We start from the raw sequence: 18,446 nt of genomic DNA, 5'->3' as shown, positions 1-18,446 counted from the left end.
GCCGCAAGAGGCCAGTCCACTGCCCTTTCCCATTCACTGCCTGATGTGATTGATGGCTTTGGCCTCACTCCACCCTGGGTTTGAATTCTCTGCTATTTTCTAACTGTGTCACCTTGAGTGTACACATAACTTAGTATAACAGGTCTCCTCATCTGTAAAAGTGAGAAAAGAATGCATATTTGGGGAGTTGTCCTGAGTACTGTCAGCTGATACACATTGAATACTGAGCTCAGGGCCAGGTAGAGTAGCTACTCAGTAAATGGTGGTCATCCTGATTAGTCTAGCCGACTGTCACTCACCCTGCCACCACCCCGGCCCCACCCTCCAAACCCTTTGAGGCTGGATATGAGCCCGCCCATCCCACAGCCCTTCCCAAGAGCATCAGCTCCTGTGGAGAGCCCACAGGGTGTGAGCGTGCTACGGGGCAAGGATGGGAAGGCTGAAGACTTTGACAAAGCTGGGAGGGTGAAGGGAGGAAAAGGCTGAAAAGATTGTCACCATTTTCTACGGTCTTGATTGAAGGACAGGGGAAGCTTTGCCCCAGCTGGAGGGCCAAAGATACAAGTTAGACTTGGCCTGATCTTTGGAAAGAAGTTCCTGAGGGTTCCTAACTCCAAATTTCCACCCTCTTCCGGCCTATTTCTCACTGTGAATAGGGGCTCGCCACCTACTCTCTCTCCACCACCATTGCTAAGTCGGGTAAAGATGAATAGGGCAAGCAGGTAGAAGAGTGCAGAGGCAGCCTGGGGTAGAGCGTGACTGAGTAACAAGGCAGAGGGACAGGAGTTTGCCCATTCATGTGTCCTGTTTATCTTCAGGCAAGCAAGAGTTAATCCTACTTCTATCATTTGAATCCTAAAATGAGGGCTGCAGAGGGCCATTGTCAGTAAATTTAGACAGCATCTAAAAGTATGCCCTGACATATGAATCTTCTCGACAACACCCCCAAGCTATGCTTGAATACCTTCCGGGATGGGGAGCTTATTACCTCAGAGAAACTCAACCCTCTGCACAGCTCTGACTTCCATTGGATCAATATCTGCCTCTGTCCGCCAGCCCTAATATTTCGCCCTGGGGCAGAATGGGTCAAGGCGAATCCCTCTCCTTGTGGCCACAGCCCCACCCGCTGTATTAGCCATCAGCTGTGACACACACTTCCCCTCCAGGAGGAACACACCCCCTTCTTTTGCCCATTTGCCCACAGGAGGGTCTCAGTCTGTTGAGGCAAACAGTTCTAGTCCTTATGCCACCTGTTTACAGGGAATCTGTCGCAGTTGAGAAGCAGAGGCAGCTGCAGTTGGGATAAAAGTGACTTTGCCAAGGCTGTAAGGGACAGCCCCTCTCATGGACTCCAAAGTAGCCAAGCTGAGCACCCAGTGTCCACTTGCCCCCCTTCCCAGCACCTCGTGGACTCTCAAAGTCATTATTGCCAGAGAAAAGGAGAAGCTGCTTTACAGTTTACCTACTCCCAACTCATCTACTCCCACCACCTCCCTCCCACTGTCTTTCTCCCTTTTCCAGACAGAGGCCTCCTCAGCCCTGCAGAGGAGTGGGGTCCTAGGCTAATCTGTTTTAGGACCAAATTTATGGGCCATGTCATGATGCCAGGATATAGTTCTAAGTTGAGCTTCCTTCCCCATGGTCCTCTGGAGCTCTCAACCACTGGGTGGCCAGAGCCTGTCCTAAAAGGTGGTTGGCGCCCTGCACATCAGCATGGTAGCAGGCAGCCAGGAGTGACTAGAATCTGGCGGGCTTCAGGGTCAATTTGACCACGGCCATCTGAGAAGAGTGCCTGCAGAGCCCTGCCAGCATGGGCCTTCTGAGCCCCTGAAGTGCCAAAGGAGGAGGGCAGGAGACCTCAGTGGGGACCCACGCTCCTGTGCACCCAGCTGCCCAACCCATATCCCACCAGGCACTGTCCCAGCTTCCTCTCACCTGAAGTTTTTTAGACACAACACCTGCAAGATGGGAGGGGGACAAGTGGCCTAAGACGGACCATATACAAACCAGCATGAGGAAAGGCACTCTACTGAGGTGTGGAATGGGACTTGGAATGGCGACTAAAACCAAGCTCTGTCATTAGCCTACTGTGTGACTTTGGGAGAATTACTTTCCCTCTCTGAACCTCAGCTTTCAAAACTGTGCCCTTACAAGAAGCATGGGGGCCTCTTTTTGTTCAACTCAAGCCCACTGGGGAGGGGCAGGCAGGAGCCTGGGCTGGTGTGGGCTGCTGTGCCGAGCTATGCCGAGCGCTAGGCTCAGACTGGGTGTGGACTGTGGGAGGAACAGGCGGCCTGGATCCAGCCGGGAGATCCTGGATTGTCCTTGACTCATCATGTGGCCTTAAGCAAATCACTTCCCCGATCTGGTCCTCAGTTTCCCCTTCAGGATAATCAGGAGACTTGGCCAAGTAGTCTCCGGGATCCCTCCCGTCTCTGATGTTGTAAAGATCTACTCTTCCCCATCCCCCGCTCCTTTTGGGCCTCAAAACCTGTCCTAGGGACTCTGAGAGGCTCCGCATACAGACTACTATTCGGGGCAGCCCGCCATGGGCAGGCCGATGGCTGTGCCTGAGCCCCGCAGGGGCTCCGGCGGGAAGCAAAAGAGCGGTGGGAATGGAGAGGCACCAGCACCTCAGGTGGGGGACACAGGAAGCCGGTGAGCAATTCTGAGTTGCAGCGTGGGAGCTAGCCCTTCCCGCACACGGCAGCTCCTTCCTCAATCAGAACTACCTCACCAGGCCCCAAGCAGGCTGGGCCCCAAAACATCAGTTTAGGGGAGACACCTGAGCCAAACCCAGTCCTCCCAGAAGCCAGGCCCAGCTCCAAAGTGTCCTCCAAGTGTTCTGGGGGAAAAGCCTTGGACTGAGTTAGATGCTGTGTCCACCCGGAAGGAACCAGCCAGAATCCCCAGCACCTGAGTCCACATCCCCTGCCTCAGTTTCCTATCATCTGTTAAGTAGGGAAGCATCCTCTCTGACATCCCATCCTTGGAAGGACTCAGGGGCTCCAAGGGCAGACATCCTTTTAAACCAAGGTACCTTTGGTTCTGTCAAATACCAGCCACCTCTGTTCAACGCTGCCACCTTCTATCTGGCTTCTTTCTCGGGTAGCAGCTGCCGGCATTAGGACTACAAATGTTAGGCTACTCCTAGAATATTCTAAAGTGCATCTGACCACTAAACCACTGGCGAAGGTCTCTGGGTTACCAGGGAGCAGGCAGAAATGACAAAGAAACCATGAGAAAAGTAGAAACCAAGCACTTCAGCATTTCCTTGCATTCAGAAAGCTGAGGATTTTCTTATAGGGTGAGCCTCCTAGGCAAGGGTGTGTGGGTGTGTGTGTAAGAAAGAGAAAAATGCAAAGAGATGCAAAAACAGAAGGCAAGAGAGAAAAAGACTGGGCTGTCTGGGAGAGCAGAGCCCCTGGGCCAGGTGGTTGCCTTTGGTCCTGAATTGAGGGCCGGCCGATTCAGCAGCACGTAACTAGGATAGAGCAGTTCACAGATGGGACATGAGCGACCTGATTCTTCCCTGCAGCCACCCTCATCCGTGAAGTTGCATGAGGGCAGACTCTGCACCAGCTGTCAGCTATTTCTCTTGAGCCCAGAGCAGATGAAACAGATGTCTGCCTAGTCAGACACAGCTTAGAAACGGGGCAGGAAGGATGGCCCATCCAACCACGGAAAGAATAGACAACATCGGCATGACGGTTAGCCTTGGGGGCATAAAGGGTTGTCATCTTCCAGAAATAACCAAGAGCCCTCCAAGAAGCGGGTGTTTAGCCCCAGGGTGCTTTCAAGGTGGATGGAGTCCGCCAGGATTCTGGGAAGGCAATGAGGGAAAAAGAGGAAACATCTAACAAGAGGGGAGCAGAACGATCTCATCCTTGATGGGGACCCAGCAGTGTCAATGGCATCACCAGGAAAGGAACAACAGGACTCCCTGTGACAATCCTGGCACCGCCTCAACTTGCCCCACTCTGCACCCCTGAAAAAAGTCACACTCAAGGGATGTTCAGGGGAGACCATCTGTTTATTGCAGCCAATAAATCCAAGCAATGAGACAAACTGCAACAGAAACTGTCTGCTCCCCAAAGCAGACACATCACAGCAGCTGGGTCACAGAGGACCATTTCAGTTTCTCTCCCCACCACCTCTTCCATTACCACATAGCACATAAATCCTAGAAAGTGCATAAGTAGTTGTGTTTTCCCCTCCAAGTGCACAAAGAGCAACAAGAACATTCCATAATTTGCCTTTGGTGAATCAACTCAAAACACTGAGAAATGATTGTTTCCCCCTCAACGTAACTTTCGGGGTGGATGTAGTGAGATGTTTTATATTTGTATATATAATATATCTCTACCTATATATAGACTATGTACAAACGCATCAGCAAGCTTCAATAAAGGAAGACATCAGCAAGAGGCACAGCAAGAGACACAGGCTGTCTATCCTTAAGACGTATGTAGGAAGAAAAATTTCTCCATTCATCACCCGTTCCAATTGCACCAAGCCATTCCTATGGCCTGGGACTGTCTTTTGGACCTGGCCAGTATTTTTAATTGTCCATCTGCTTAACCTGACCTTGCAAATACTTACCAGCCCAACCTCACCAAGGAGACTCACAGGGAGAAATATGGATCCAGCTTTTCCTTTTTATAAATTGGGAATAACTGTGATTAGTCCAGAGCTAGGGGGCAGATAGCTATTTCCAAAGCCAGTTCCAAGGCACCTCAAGGCATTTCAGTCCTGAAAAAATGTGCTTTGTTCTTATAAGCTAAATCCCATGGGTTGGCCAGCCCATCTCTCTTTACAGGGGCCCTTAATTAGGAGAAAGGGACAGATAGGGGGTTCCAAGAGAACAGGAGAGGCAGAGGCAGTTGAGAAAACCAGCAGACTGAACCCAGCAGAGCGCAGTGATGGGAACATGCAGCCAGAAGTAGGGCTTGAGCCCCACGGTGCAGGAAGAGGTATACACTAGAAAGCAGGGTGCTGTGGAAACATCTCACCAGTCTCCCACCTCTACTCACAGAAGCCCCATTTTGTTCCCAGCCTCATTGCCCTGGGGGAGGCAGCTCTATGAGGCCTCTGGAAGAGACTCTAAGAGGCTCGGGCAGAAAGTGCATATGAGGATGGGTACCTGAGACAAAGGTGGCTCCTGGCCCACCCCCATCTGCTTGGGCGCCTGAGGCCCCTGGAGAGGCGTTGCTCTACCTAGGACCCTCTAGGTCAGGGCAGAGAAAGGAAGGAACCCAGAAGTCTTGGGCTTCTTTATAGAGAGTTAGGACTTCTTGGAATAAACCTAGGGAATCTTGCAAACAATTTCCCTAAATGTTATGAGTCCTGGAAAAAGAAAAGTTCCCAGCATCCACACAGATCCTCACTCATCCTGGAAGAGGGGAGCACTTAAGAAGTTGCCAAAAAGTGAAATCTGCAAGCTGCAGACTTGTTATTACAACCACCCTTGGTCTCAGCTGGAACGAGTGTGCCCACTACCCATCTCTCCCCTCTCAGCTGGTTGGCTCCAAGGATGGGCAATGTCCACCCACCCCAGGCATCCTGGGGGCTTAGCCCACCCCCATTGGCAGTGTGTTGATTGGCAGTTAGGTACTGATGAGTTAGAATTTCCAGGTGAGCTGGACTCCTCCCACCCAGGAGCTCTCAGGCTGGTTGCCCACCCTCCCCTCTGTGCCCACTCTGTCTGGCCTCTCACCCTCTTCCCTATTGTATCTTCCCTCTTTCCTTCCTTTCCTCCCTTCCCAGGGCCCAGATTCTGGAATCTCTTCCTTTTTCTCCTACTCCAGCCCTGGAAGCAGTGGCTGCAGAGGTGGAATTAGATGCACCAAAAAAAAAATTCATCTTGGTCCCCACAGTGCTGACCTAGCAGTTCCCAGCTCTGTTATGGCTTTGTTATGGCTTTGTGTGCATCCCCAGTACCTGGCCCAGTGCCTGGCACATAGGAGATGCTCAATAAATGGATGTTGAGTTGAAGGGAATTAAACTGAATCGCCCGTATGCTATTGCTCTCTCCCCAGAAAGGCCATGTGCTGGGCAGAGGCAGAGAGGGGTCCCAGAAGCTGTCAGAGTCCCATCTCTACCCCCTTTCCCCAGACTCCTGCCCTGGGCTCTGACCCCCTGAGCCCGGGGAAGGGCCTGAGCTCTGAGAAAGGCTGGGAAGTGCTGCAGAGGGTCAGCCTGGGGTGGGCGTGGGGCATTCCAGCAGCTCTGCCCTCCCACTCCCATCACCCCATCCCTGCCTCAGTCACAGCCTGGAGGGGCTGGGCTCCGGGGAGGTGAGCAGGGCTGGAGGAGCTCACCTCCCTCTCCTCATCTCCTTCATCTCTCTGTCTGCAAAGGCCCCTCCCACCGGGCAAAGTGCGGCTCTGTTCATCCAAACTGGAGACTGAGGTACCAGAGGAGAAACAGGCCCCTCGGTTGTGAGTTTGAACCTCAGTCTCCCGGTCTGTAGTATGGGTGACTTGGCTAGCTGATCTCTGAGGATCTTCCAAGGCAGTGTCTCTCTGTCTCTCTCCCGCTCCTGAGGCTTGAGCAATTCCCTCTTCATGTGAGTAAAATGGCAGTGAAAGTTGGCTCCCCACAAATGCTACTTTCCTCCCCCCCAGAGAGAGCTGTCGGGGCAGGGGAGGGTGTGACATGGCTCCAGATGTGACATGGCCACAGGATCTCAGAGGCTACAAGGCTCCCCTCATGCTTCCCTCAGGGCCAGAAGCCAGATGAAACCCTGCTGAGGGTAACGGGGAAAGTCTGAACAGAAGCCCCAGCGAGGCCCCCGCTCTGCACACCTACTCCTCCGACGTGGCTCCCACCCCCTCCCTCCTTATCTCCGCACCTCAGCTGCTCCTGGCCCAGGTGATGGCGGCCACCCTGGGGGAGAAGGCAGTCAACCTTGAACTCCATTTTACAACGGAGCCCCCAGCCCCTCGTCCCTCAGCTAACTTTGCAATTGTCTCCTGTTAGTGGGTAACTGCAGTGAAAAATGACCACCACCTGGAGAAACACGACTCCCCGCCCCCCATGGCCTAGCTCAGCAGCCCTTTGGTACTTTTCTTGCCAAAAATCCCAAGGGCTTTGCAAGCCAACAGAAACCCAGAGGCTTCTGTGGTAGCAGCTATCGAAGGAGAAAGGTGAGAGCAGAGCTCCCTGGGCCAAGGCTTGTCTCCAGCTGCCTCCAGCTTCCTTCCCTTCAAGGCCCAGGAAACGCACGATCATCCTTTCAACACACCCCCAAGTTATAGGAACCCATCACCACCCCCATGACAAGGCTGCCCAGGGCCAGGAGCAGCTCAGGGAGCAGAGGCATGCCACGCCCCAGGCCTTCTAGAGGCAGCCAGCAGAGCCCCGTCCCACCTGCAGGTCCCTTCTGAAGCCGCCACCAGACCAGTCCACGCACTGGGCAGGCTGGACAGCTGGCCTCCTCCTCCTCCACTGCCCACCCCCCCCCTCTCTCTCTGCGCCCCTCCCACAGGCCTCCTGCCTCTTCTCAGAGGCTGGCAGTTTTGAGCCCGCTTCTCCCTCCCCCCAGGGCCCACACATCCCAGACGCCAGGGCAGGTTTCTCGAATCAAAGAGAGGTGAGTCTCTCTTGGTGCAGGGTGGCAGATACGAAGGGAGGGGTTCAGGAGGTCCCAGGTCAGCCCTGGGGTCCTGGTTCGAGAGAAGCACACCAAGAGAGGGCAGGCGGGGGCACACTGTGCAGGGCGGAGAGTGAGAGGGAGACAGGACGCAAGGGAGGGGCTGCAGGGCCGGCCGCCCGCCCATTACTTGGTGCCATCGTCCGCGTTGCCCTCTCCATCCGTCTTGCCCTCCTCCTCCGTCTTCAGGTCATCCGTGCTCAGTTTCTGCTCTTTTTTCCTCCTCACACACTTTACTACCATCAGCACCAAGATGACCACAGCCAGAAAGCCCCCGACGGAGGCGCCCACGATCACGGCCACAGTGGAATCCCGCTCAGGGGGCTCTGGAGAAGGAGAGGAAACAGACCCGCTGAGCCCTAGGGCTGGAAAAGGGAGCCTCGTCCACTGGCCCCTGCTCCCTGCAGTAGGTGTGGGGTGGTCCTGACTTTACTCTCCTCCGTGGAAAGCACTCTAGTCAAAGCCAGAAATCAACCCAGGCCATGGACCTCTAAGCGCCCCACCCACCCCATAATCCCAGGGCACCTAAAAGCCCCAGGGGAGGGCAATATAATGCAGTATCAAAGAGGATGGACTTTGAGGTCAAATGGACCTAATTTGAGTCCTGATTGTACTATTTATTAATTGTGTGACCTTAGGTACCTTACATAGCCTCAGTTTCCTCACCTGTAAAATGGGAATAATCATAGTACCTCCCTCATAGGGTTGTATGAGGATGAAGTGAGATATTGCATCTAGAGAGTTTAGCCCTAGCTATAACCGAGACATAGCAAGTGTCCAATAAATGAAAGCTGCTCTTGGGATTCTTAAGATCGTGATCATGCTGGATAGCATCATCAGGACTCTCTGAGACATAGTCCTCAAGGACTGGAAGGAGTAAAACAGATGCCTTCCACCCAGCACATGCTGTTGCTCCCACCCCTCAGGAGGGCACAGCCTCTCCCAAGGAGCCCCAGCTAGTCCTGCTGGAGAGTAGCTGGGTGGGAACGGGCAGGGCCCCCCAGCAGCCCCTCACCTTCCATGAGGACTTGCAGATAGATCTTGCCGTGGCCGCGGTGGCGGTCGGGTGGGTTCATGATGTAGCAGTTGTAGGTGCCCTCATCCTCCAGCTGCACGTTTCTCAGTGTGACTGACACGTCATACTTGCTGGGGTTCCCTGAGAACTCCACGCGGTCTCGGAACCGCTCCAGCTTCAGGTTAATGATCTTCATGCGGAACTGGAGAAACTGGGGGGGCCGGAGGCGAGGGACAGGATAGGGGGCTGGATGAGCAAGGAGCTGCAAGGACAGCAGGATGCCCCTCCTCCGATGCCCCCTTTACCTGGAAGAGAGGCAGTCACCTCTAGATCTCTGCCACCCTCCCAGGGCCACCCAGGCACGACAGCACACCTCTGCCAATGCCCTCAGGAGCAGATAGCCCACCAGGGTATGCTAGGGTCCTGGTACAGTGCAGGGGCAGGTGGTGGGAAAGGGGAGCTTCACGCTGTGGGGCTCCTGCCTCCCCCACCCCTGCCTCCATCTGAGAACTCACCATCTCCTCGGAGCAGTTACTACACTCCTGGTAAGTCCAGTTCAGGGAGAACTGTTTGTGGTTCACGGTGTAGCAGGAGTTGAAGGTGCAGGACAGGCGGGCATCAGAGCCATTGAGGACGTTGAGGGTGGTAGGTACTGTGACTTCCATGCTCCTCCCTGGTGGCACTGTAGACAAAGCCACAAGCTGGTGAGGATTCTGGCTGACAAGGCCAGGGAGGGGGCAAAAGCCTCTGCACCTGGTGGGGAGCGGAGCAGAGCTAGGACAGCTGGCTGGGTCCCTTATGGCTGAAATTAGGGGGTGGGGTGGAGTGGGGTGGGCAAAGCTCCTAAGCGGTAACTGATGTGGCCCTTGGGGTGGAGAGAGAGCACATCGTCTGTCAAGCCAGGGACAGACAGATGGCCTCAAGCCTTCCCTCCACCTGGCTGTCCTGCCACAGGCCTGTCGTGGTCACCTGATGGCTTGGACAAGGGGCTGCACAGTGCTGGCCTCGGTTTCCCCTTCTTCCCACCACTTTCAACCATCTCGGCTGAGCCAAAGCCCTTCCAGCTGAAGATGCAGTGTCCCCTGGGGGCAGGCAGCCTTGAGGACAGAAGCAGATTCAGAAGGCCTCGCTCTCTATACCGCAGGGCAGAGTCAAGCCGTATGCCCAGGCCAGCCCAGCCCAGCCCCCTTCTCTTCCTCAGGCTCCTGGCAGGGACAGCAGATGAGCAACGGGAAGGAAGAGATGCCCCAGAAGAATAGGCACAATCCGAAGGGATCAACTGATGGGTCTACAAGGACAGGAGTCCCTTTTGGAGATGCCAGGCCTGGACACACCACGGCAAGGAGCTGATACAGGCTGCAGGGACAGCAGGGTGCAGAATCCTCTGGGGAGCGCTGGACCTGGTCCAGGAGCCCTGGGTGTGTGGCCTGAGAAGGCCCAGCCCACTCTGACCTTCCAAGCAGGGCAGAGGCTAGGGTGAGGGGAGTGAGCCAAAGCCCTCCCAGCTGAAGCTGCAGTGCCCATCCCACCCCCCGCCCACAGAGGGGCAGAAAGCCTTGGGCACAAGATTTAAGGGGGTGCCCATCCTCAGGGTCATGCAAACACTTCCTTAAATTTTGCACCCTGGGCACTGCACTCACCTCACCCTAGCCCTGGGCTGAATTCTAAACTTCTCTGCCAATATGGTCAAAGCCTCATCCCAAGAGATGAATATTCTTTATAAAGGAGAAGCAGTAATGCTCAGTATCAATCATTCATTCACTCATATACCAAATATTTATAAATCACCTCCTGTGCCCCAGGCACTCAGTCTAGGCCCCAGGGATTATTGCTATGATGGAGGCAGGCAGAGGTACTGTAACATGGAGCTTATATTCTAGGGAGGAGGACAGACATTAACAGGGAAAAGAAATGATGTAACTTTAGGTATTGATTCACAGGCAAGGGCTGTAAAAAATAAAGCAAGGTGCAGGGTGTGTTTGACATCGGGTGGTCAGGGAAAGCTGCTCTGAGCGGTGCCCTGTAGGTGGCCCCCCCACTAAAGTGAAGGAGTGAGCCATTTGAAATTTTGAAGGAATCCAAGGCAGCAGAACATCAAGAGGAAAGTTCCAGCAGTTGGAATGAGCATCACACATCGGAACACAATCAGCAGAGTGATCAAGGGGGCAACTGGAGAGAGCTGAGGTCCCAGCGTTAGGCCAGGACCAGGACACTATTCTTCTGAGTGAGAGAAGCCACTAGGGGGCGGCAGGGGGGCAGCTAGGAGGCACGGAGACCCCATTAGACGTGGTTCAATCCCAGCTCTGCCTTCTATCGGCTGGGAGAACATGGGCAAGTTCCTCCATCTTCTGAGCCTCAGGCCCCTGCTCTGTAAAACGCAGCTGATGATACCTACCTCCTGGGGTTATGGTAATAATTAAATAAGATAAAATATGTAAAGCAAAGGGTAGGGGAATTCTCTGGCGGTCCAGTGGTTAGGACTCGGCACTTCCACTGCGGTGGCCCAGGGTTCAGTCCCTGATCGGGGAACTAAGATCCCGCAAGCTTCAAGGCACAGCCAAAAAAAAAAAAATACAAAATAAAAATAAGGCAAAGGGTAGCCTAAATTGTCCTCAAGTTCCGCCCCCTAAGCAGGAAGGGCTTCTGGGGCAGTCTCCCGGCAGGGGCACCTTGGAGCCTGACCCCTCAGGGCAGCCCCTTGGAATTCCCCCGGATTGCACAGGGCTCGCGTTTTGCAAAAGATTTCATTGTGCAAAGCTGCCCGGCCCCACCCCAGGGGCAGCAGCACTGCAGCCTGGAAGCAGGGATAGCGAAGTCCTTCCACTCAGCTCATCCCTTGGGATGAGTGGCCAGGGCCAGTAGGCAGGACTTAAGAACAGGAGATGCTCTGAACTGCTGGCCAGGGAGGTCAGGACCCAGCCCTAGATAGAGGCACAGGCACACGGCCCCACCTGCAAGGCCAGGCTTCCAGGTGTGTTCAAGTGCTCAGCAGGGAAATATGAACTGGAGAGGCTGAGCGGCACCCCCAGGAGAACAAAGCCCAGTTCCTATCTCCTCACCCTCACAGCGTTATGAAAGCACTGAGCACAGCGCCAGGCTAGGAGGAGGTGTGCTGAAAATGCCATCTCCGCCCCCGCTCTGCAGAGGCGGAGGTATCTTCAGGGAAGGAGCCCGGCAGGGCCGTGTCCTGAGCTTACCTCACATCCCAGGAACACCTTGCTTCCCTAGCACCTTCCCTGGGAAGTTTCGGCGACCTTCCCAGGGCACCTGAGCAAAAGGAGCCTCCAAGTGGCATTAGGAAGTAGGTTCCACACATCTGGCTGACCCACCCCTGCCTCTGTCCCGCCCCAGGCCACAACATCACTCCAGAGACAGAACTTGAACCCTACCAGGAGCTCCCTCCATCTTGAAGGAGCTAGCGCTCTGCTGTGCGGGAGGGCAGGGCCCTGGGGAGTGAGGGGCCTTTTCTGGCCAGCAGGAGGGGGGCACGCTGAGACTGTGCAATCCGGGTCCTTCCCCGCATCCCTACGGCGCGGCCTGCAGGAGGCACCAGGCGGACACGTGTGCCCTCTAGTGGTCAGAGAGGTCAACCGTCAAGTCCCAACTGCAGAGAGAGGAACAGGAGCCACCAAAGCAGGGGGAACCTCAGGAATTGTAGATCCAGCTCCATCATCTTACCAACGAGGAAAGTGAGGCCTGAGAGAGACACACAGCAGGTAGGGACAAGCCGGGTCCCGAATCACGGTTCCTGGCTCCCAGTACAGCGCCCACTTCCGCCTGAGGACTCCCGGGGTCCCAGCTCAGGGCAAGGGCCTTAGGCCTTTCGCCAATCCAGGCCCTCATTAAAGACGAGGAAATCATCATGCAACGAGGACAGAGTTGTGAGCAAACTCCTGGGCTCCTGATGAACTCTGCTGCTTCAGGAAATTAGCCGAATCCACAGCTAGGGCCACAAAAGGACTTCATAGTAACAACAAGGTGCTTACTGTGTGCCAGGCGCTGTTTACATACCCTACAGATATCACCTCATTTAATACAACAACCCTATTATCACCCCCACTTTCCAGGTGAGGAAATGGAGCACAAAGAAGTTAAATGAATAGCCCAAGTTCACAGCTGGTAAGTGACAAAGCTAGATTGGAACCCAGGCTGCCAGGCTGCCAGGCTCTAGACAGCAGCTTGAGGGGTGGAGGCTGGGTGAGGGGGTGATTTTTGTTCCAAGGGGTCGCAGGGCTCAGTCCTCCTGCTGTCTACATGGCAGGTCCGGCCCCCATGTCAGCCCCCAGCCAGTCAGGCTGGCCAGAGGGGTATGGTCTTCTTTAAAGGAAACTCCATACAAGGGGGGCTCACAGTCTTCCTGGTTGTCCCATTTGGGACCAGGTCTGGAGCCTGAGTCTCTGATCTCCAACTCACAGAAAGGAAATGATTCAACAAGGGTACCGTAAGGATGTGGCTTTTGAGCTCAGTTCCAAAACTTCACCGGTGCCCAGGCCCCCTCACTCTCTCTAAGGCGTATCTGGGCACCTCAGGCCCCATGTCATACACTTTTCTAACTGGCCCGTCTTGCAGAGATCACAAAAATTTGCTCATCTCCTGTCAAACACTATTTCCTACAGAAACTAGAAGTTAATTCTCTTCACGCCTCTTTCCAACCCTACAGCAACCTATGAGGTAGGTTAATTTTCTTCTTGGTTAAAAAAAAAAGAACGGAGTTTGTCTAAGCAGAGAAATTAGTCCCCACCCTTCTGGAGCACGCTGTGTCCCAGGGCAACCCCTGCCTCCCAGGTGACTGTGACACGCAGCCCAACTCCTGGGCTGCCTTACCATTCAGACCCACCGCCTCAGGTCTCCCTCCCAGGCCAGGCCACCCCCATGCAGCCAGGAGAGCATCTGTCCTTGTCACCCCTCACCCCCGATCGCCATTGGCTCCCTGCTGCTTTCAGGATCTCGTCCAGGCTCCTGGGCTTCGGAGCCCTTTGCCAACTGGGACCATCCAGCACCCCAGCCTCATTTCCTGTCCTGCTCCCAACCCTTCACGCTTCCACCACTCCAGTGACCCTGGAGTTCTTACTTTTCTGAAAACGCCGCCTTCTCCCACTCCTCCATGCCTTTGCACGTGTTTCTGCTGCAGGTTGGGAAGCTCATTCACCCTGCTGCCCCTGAGCCCTCCTGCTTACCCCACAGATCCCAGCTAACAAGGCATCGCCCCCGTGGCAGCTTCTCCAGTGCCCGTGCCCTCTCCCCAGACTGGGAGGTTTCTGTCACTTCCAGACCGGGAGGCAGAATGGCATAGTGGCCAAGACCAGCGCTCTAGCACCGTGGTCTGATCTTACGAAAGATGGTTCACCTCCCAGCACCTCAGTTTCCTCATCCGTAAAATGGGAGACAACAATAGGCCCTACCTCCTGGGGCTGTTGTGAGGATTGAATACTAAAACATAAAGCTCACAGCAGTGCCTGGCACATGGTCAGTCCCCACCAAAGGTTAGCTGCTAACAGCACATGGGATGCTGCATTACTATTTTTTGTTTATGTTCCCTAGTCCCTCGGGAGACTCTGGGGAGCTGATTCTTATTTATCTTGGCATCCCTGGACCCAGAACAGCATGTGACACACAGTGGGCACTCGATAAAAGTCTGTAGAGGGAAGGGAAGGCGTTTTCCCCTGTGTGTCCGTGTGCAGTGGGCCTGAGTGAGGACCAGACTCCACTTTTTCAGCCTCGCCTAACATAACCCAGACTTTGGTAACCATGCCAATGACCGTGGAGCCAAGAGTTTTGAGAAAAACTCTAAGGAAAACCAATCATTTGGATTGCTTCTAACTGAAAACTAGTCTCATGTGCTTCTGTCGTGTGTACAGCAGGTTGGCCAGCTGTCCCCTGTCCCTTTGTCAGCTCTGTAGTCATCCTCACAAACCCAGGCCCTGTCTCAGCCCCCTCCCTTGTCACTTGTGACATCCCTCCATCTTGGGGACTGATGCTGCTACAACCACCAAGGTTCCATTGTCCACTTGAGCCCTCGGCCTTGGAGTACCAGGGCATGCCTCATCACAGCACCAATCAAGTTCAAGTTCAAGGTCCCTACTCCTGCACCCTCCCCCCATCCAGGTTTGCAGAGGCTTTAGCTTCCTCCCACCACTGCCTCACAGCCCCCATGCCCTGACCTCTTCACCCTAGATTCCATCTTCCTCTAAGCCACACCCTGGGCATGGTCCCCGAGCCCCCTTGCTTTCTTCACTTAGATAAGGCTCTCCCTCCTGCAGGAAGCTCTCCCTAACTCCCCAAAGAGGTTGCCTGTCCTCCATCCTCATTTCCTTGCACACTGGTCACTCACCCAACTTCCCTCTTTTTGCCTGTACTTAAGATTCTTTGATCCAAATTATTGTTACTATAGAAGCATCATTTCTTAAATATCGGGGGCAGTAGAATTCAGTGGTTAAGAATGGGGTGAAGCAAAAATAAACTCAAAATGGATTAAAGACCTAAATGTAAAGCCAGACACTATAAAACTCTTAGAGCAAAACATAGGCAGAACACTCTATGACATAAATCACAGCAAGATCCTTTTTGACCAACCTCCTAGAGAAATGGAAATAAAAACAAAAATAAACAAATGGGACCTAATGAAACTTCAAAGCTTTTGCACAGCAAAGGAAAACATAAACAAGAAGAAAAGACAACCCTCAGAGTGGGAGAAAATATTTGCAAATGAAGCAACTGACAAAGGATTAATCTCCAAAATATACAAGCAGCTCATGCAGCTCAATAGCAAAAAAACAAACAACCCAATCCAAAAATGGGGAGAAGACCTAAATAGACATTTCTCCAAAGAAGATATACAGATTGCCAACAAACACATGAAAGAATGCTCAACATCACTAATCATTAGAGAAATGCAAATCAAAACTACAATGAGGTATCACCTCACACCAGTCAGAATGGCCATCATCAAAAAATCTGCAAATAATAAATGCTGGAGAGGGTGTGGAGAAAAGGGAACCCTCTTGCACTGTTGGTGGGAATGTAAATTGATACAGCCACTATGGAGAACAGTGTGGAGGTTCCTTAAAAAACTAAAAATAGAACTATCATACGACCCAGCAATCCCATTACTGGGCATATACCCTGAGAAAACCATAATTCAAAAAGAGTCATGTACCACAATGTTCATTGCAGCTCTATTTACAATAGCCAGGACATGGAAGCAATCTAAGTGTCCACTGACAGATGAATGGATAAAGAAGATGTGGCACATATATACAATGGAATATTACTCAGCCATAAAGAGAAACGAAACTGAGTTATTTGTAGTGAGGTGGATGGACCTAGAGTCTGTCATACAGAGTGAAGTAAGTCAGAAAGAGAAAATCAAATACTGTATACTAACACATATATATGGAATCTAAAAAAAAAAAATGGTTCTGAAGAACCTAGGGGCAGGACAGGAATAAAGATGCAAACATAGAGAATGGACTTGAGGACACGGGGAGGGGGAAGGGTAAGCTGGGACGAAGTGAGAGAGTGGCATGGACATATATACACTACCAAATGTAAAACAGATAGCTAGTGGGAAGCAGCCACATAGCACAGGGAGGTCAGCTCGGTGCTTTGTGACCACCTAGAGGGGTGGGATAGGGAGGGTGGGAGGGAGGGAGATGCAAGAGGGAAGGGATATGGGAATATATGTATATGTATAGCTGATTCACTTTATTATACAGCAGAAACTAACACACCATTGTAAAGCAATTATACTCCAATAAAGATGTTAAAAAAAAAAAGAATGGGGTCAAGTCAGACAACCAGGGGTTCAAATCTCAGCTCCCCTTAAACTACTGTGACCTTACTGGGCAAGTACTTAACTTCTCTGTGCCTGTTTCCTCATCTGTAACGTGAGGTTCATAATGTATCTGCCCCATACGGTAACCAATTGCCGTGAGGACTAAACAAGATACACAGCGCGTGGGCACGTGAAAAGAGTTCATAAAGGCTAGCTATTATTGAGCACTTGCTATGTGCCAGACTCACAAAAAACCCAGGCAGTAGGTATTCTCCAGTTCACCCAGGAAAGAACTGAAGCTCAGAGGGGAGTAACTTGTCGATAGTATGAAGTAAATGACAAAGGTGGCTTTAAACCCAGATCGAGTCCAAGGCTCATGCTGTCTCTACTGCCTGAGCTTCCCTAACACTCCTGCTCTGTTGTTAATATGTTCAGTAACTCAGCAAAGCTCCTAGGCCTTATCGTGTAGGCTGTCAGGGGCCCTGGACTGTCTCTAGCACTCCTGCCCAATATCCAGCACAGCATGCCAGAGAAGGAGAGAAAAAGAGGGAGAGAAGGAGTGAGAGAGAGACTTTGGGATGGGGAGTATTCCCACTGACAGCCGTTGGACTGGATCCTCAATTGCTATGCCAGCAATGAGTAAGTTTAAGAGCAAGAAGGAAACTACCTATAAAGCAGGCTTGCAAGTGACTCCCTAGCCCACCTACCCACCAGGAAGTCCATGAGTGGCCATGTATGAAATTAGCATTTGGATCTCTTGACAGTCTGCAAGGTGGAGCTGGACAGTTCGGAGACATGATCCAAAGGGCCACAACCACACTCATGTGTTCCTTTTCTTTCTTTTTTTTTTCTGATCCCTTCACCTGACCCCTCCTCCACTCCATCTGGCCCAAGCCAGAGAGCTTCTCCATCAGTGCCTGCTTCAGCCGTTCTCTTCCCAATGCAGAGATCATTCCTCAAGCCTGCGTCCCACCTACGCCTCCACACACTGCAACAAATCGGTGGTACAGATTTCCAGGAAGCCAGACCCAGACTCAACTTTCTGCCCCCCTACTCCCCCGTACACTCTTTTCTGATATCCTAAATCCACCAGATTCCAAAGATCAAGGTTCACAGAAGAAGCCCCTTAAGGGAGCATCAAGTCCCAGGAGATTTGTAGCAGCTAAAAGAAAAAATTCATGAAGAGGCTCTGCACATCAGCCTACCCTCCGCCCCCAGCCCCCCACATACGTCCATTTCAGGGAAATCCAAAGAAAAATCACCTCCCTTGACAATTGACACCTCCGAGGAACGCTCAGATCCCCTGACCCAACATTTCTGCGACCAAGTCGTCCCAGCGTTATGCAGTCCCCAGCCACGTCTCCCCCCATCCCCGTGCCTCCCTTCCCAAGGACAACGCCGAAGGGAGGTTCAAGCGATGTCTTCTTTCCTGCCCCCGGCCCCCATCCTCCTCCTGTTGCGGCTGCACTTCTGGACCCTCAGGAGCATGCAGATGTGCAGTCTAACTTACCCAAAGAGAAAAAGAGACTGAGCCCCGTGAGACTGAAGGCAGGGCGAGGTAGCCAGGCATCTTTGTGCATTTTCAGAGACTGAGATGCTAGTCGGGTGGGATAGGGGAGAGGGTGATTTGAGGGGCCGAGGGCTACAGGGAAGGAACGGTTAGATGCTAAAAGAAAAATGCACGGATGTACTTCAAAGACACATACAACATTAAGGAAGCTTTATTTCCATCTCTCTAATATGGCCGGCTTGTATGTTGCTGCTAAAAAGAGAGAGGGAGTGTGGAAGGGAGAGAGAAAAAAGTGGATGGAGTAAATTTTGTGGTTGGTGGATTTCGAAAAGCAGGTGGGAGGGCATAAAAAATCTGTCTGCAAAGAGCAAAGTTCCTCGGAAATCTTTACCCTCCAAAACCAGAACTAAAGCATGGCCTGCCTTTCTTCTTCACTTGGGTGATTGTTGGAGTTGGAAAGTTGTTTGAGGAACCCATTTATTTCAAAGCTGCT

At 52.7% G+C, this 18,446-nt stretch overlaps 1 protein-coding gene across 1 annotated transcript; it reads right to left on the bottom strand.

The window, feature by feature from the left end:
- Window positions 1-7,556: 7,556 nt before the first annotated feature.
- Window positions 7,557-18,173, bottom strand: SCN2B (sodium voltage-gated channel beta subunit 2). Its single transcript, XM_068555775.1, has 4 exons — window positions 17,954-18,173; window positions 9,185-9,351; window positions 8,670-8,880; window positions 7,557-7,980 (listed from the first exon to the last, which is right to left on the bottom strand). Exons 1-4 carry the CDS (start codon window positions 18,021-18,023, stop codon window positions 7,781-7,783), a joined length of 648 nt encoding a protein of 215 aa, XP_068411876.1. The 5' UTR covers window positions 18,024-18,173; the 3' UTR covers window positions 7,557-7,780.
- Window positions 18,174-18,446: the final 273 nt, after the last annotated feature.

The sequence above is a fragment of the Eschrichtius robustus genome, chromosome 11 (genome assembly GCF_028021215.1).
Source record: "Eschrichtius robustus isolate mEscRob2 chromosome 11, mEscRob2.pri, whole genome shotgun sequence".
NCBI lineage: Eukaryota > Metazoa > Chordata > Mammalia > Artiodactyla > Eschrichtiidae > Eschrichtius > Eschrichtius robustus.
Note: the sequence above shows the minus strand (reverse complement) of the source record. Positions and strands in the feature narration are given on the sequence as shown.

Bases quoted from the DNA above. Each gene is read 5' to 3' on its own strand.
- SCN2B (XM_068555775.1), bottom strand. From the start codon at position 18,023: ATGCACAAAGATGCCTGGCTACCTCGCCCTGCCTTCAGTCTCACGGGG. The intron at 9,352-17,953 runs GTAAGTTAGACT...CTTTGTCTACAG, and splicing joins CAGTCTCTTTTTCTCTTTGG to TGCCACCAGGGAGGAGCATG. The intron at 8,881-9,184 runs GTGAGTTCTCAG...CGGCCCCCCCAG, and splicing joins GTAACTGCTCCGAGGAGATG to TTTCTCCAGTTCCGCATGAA.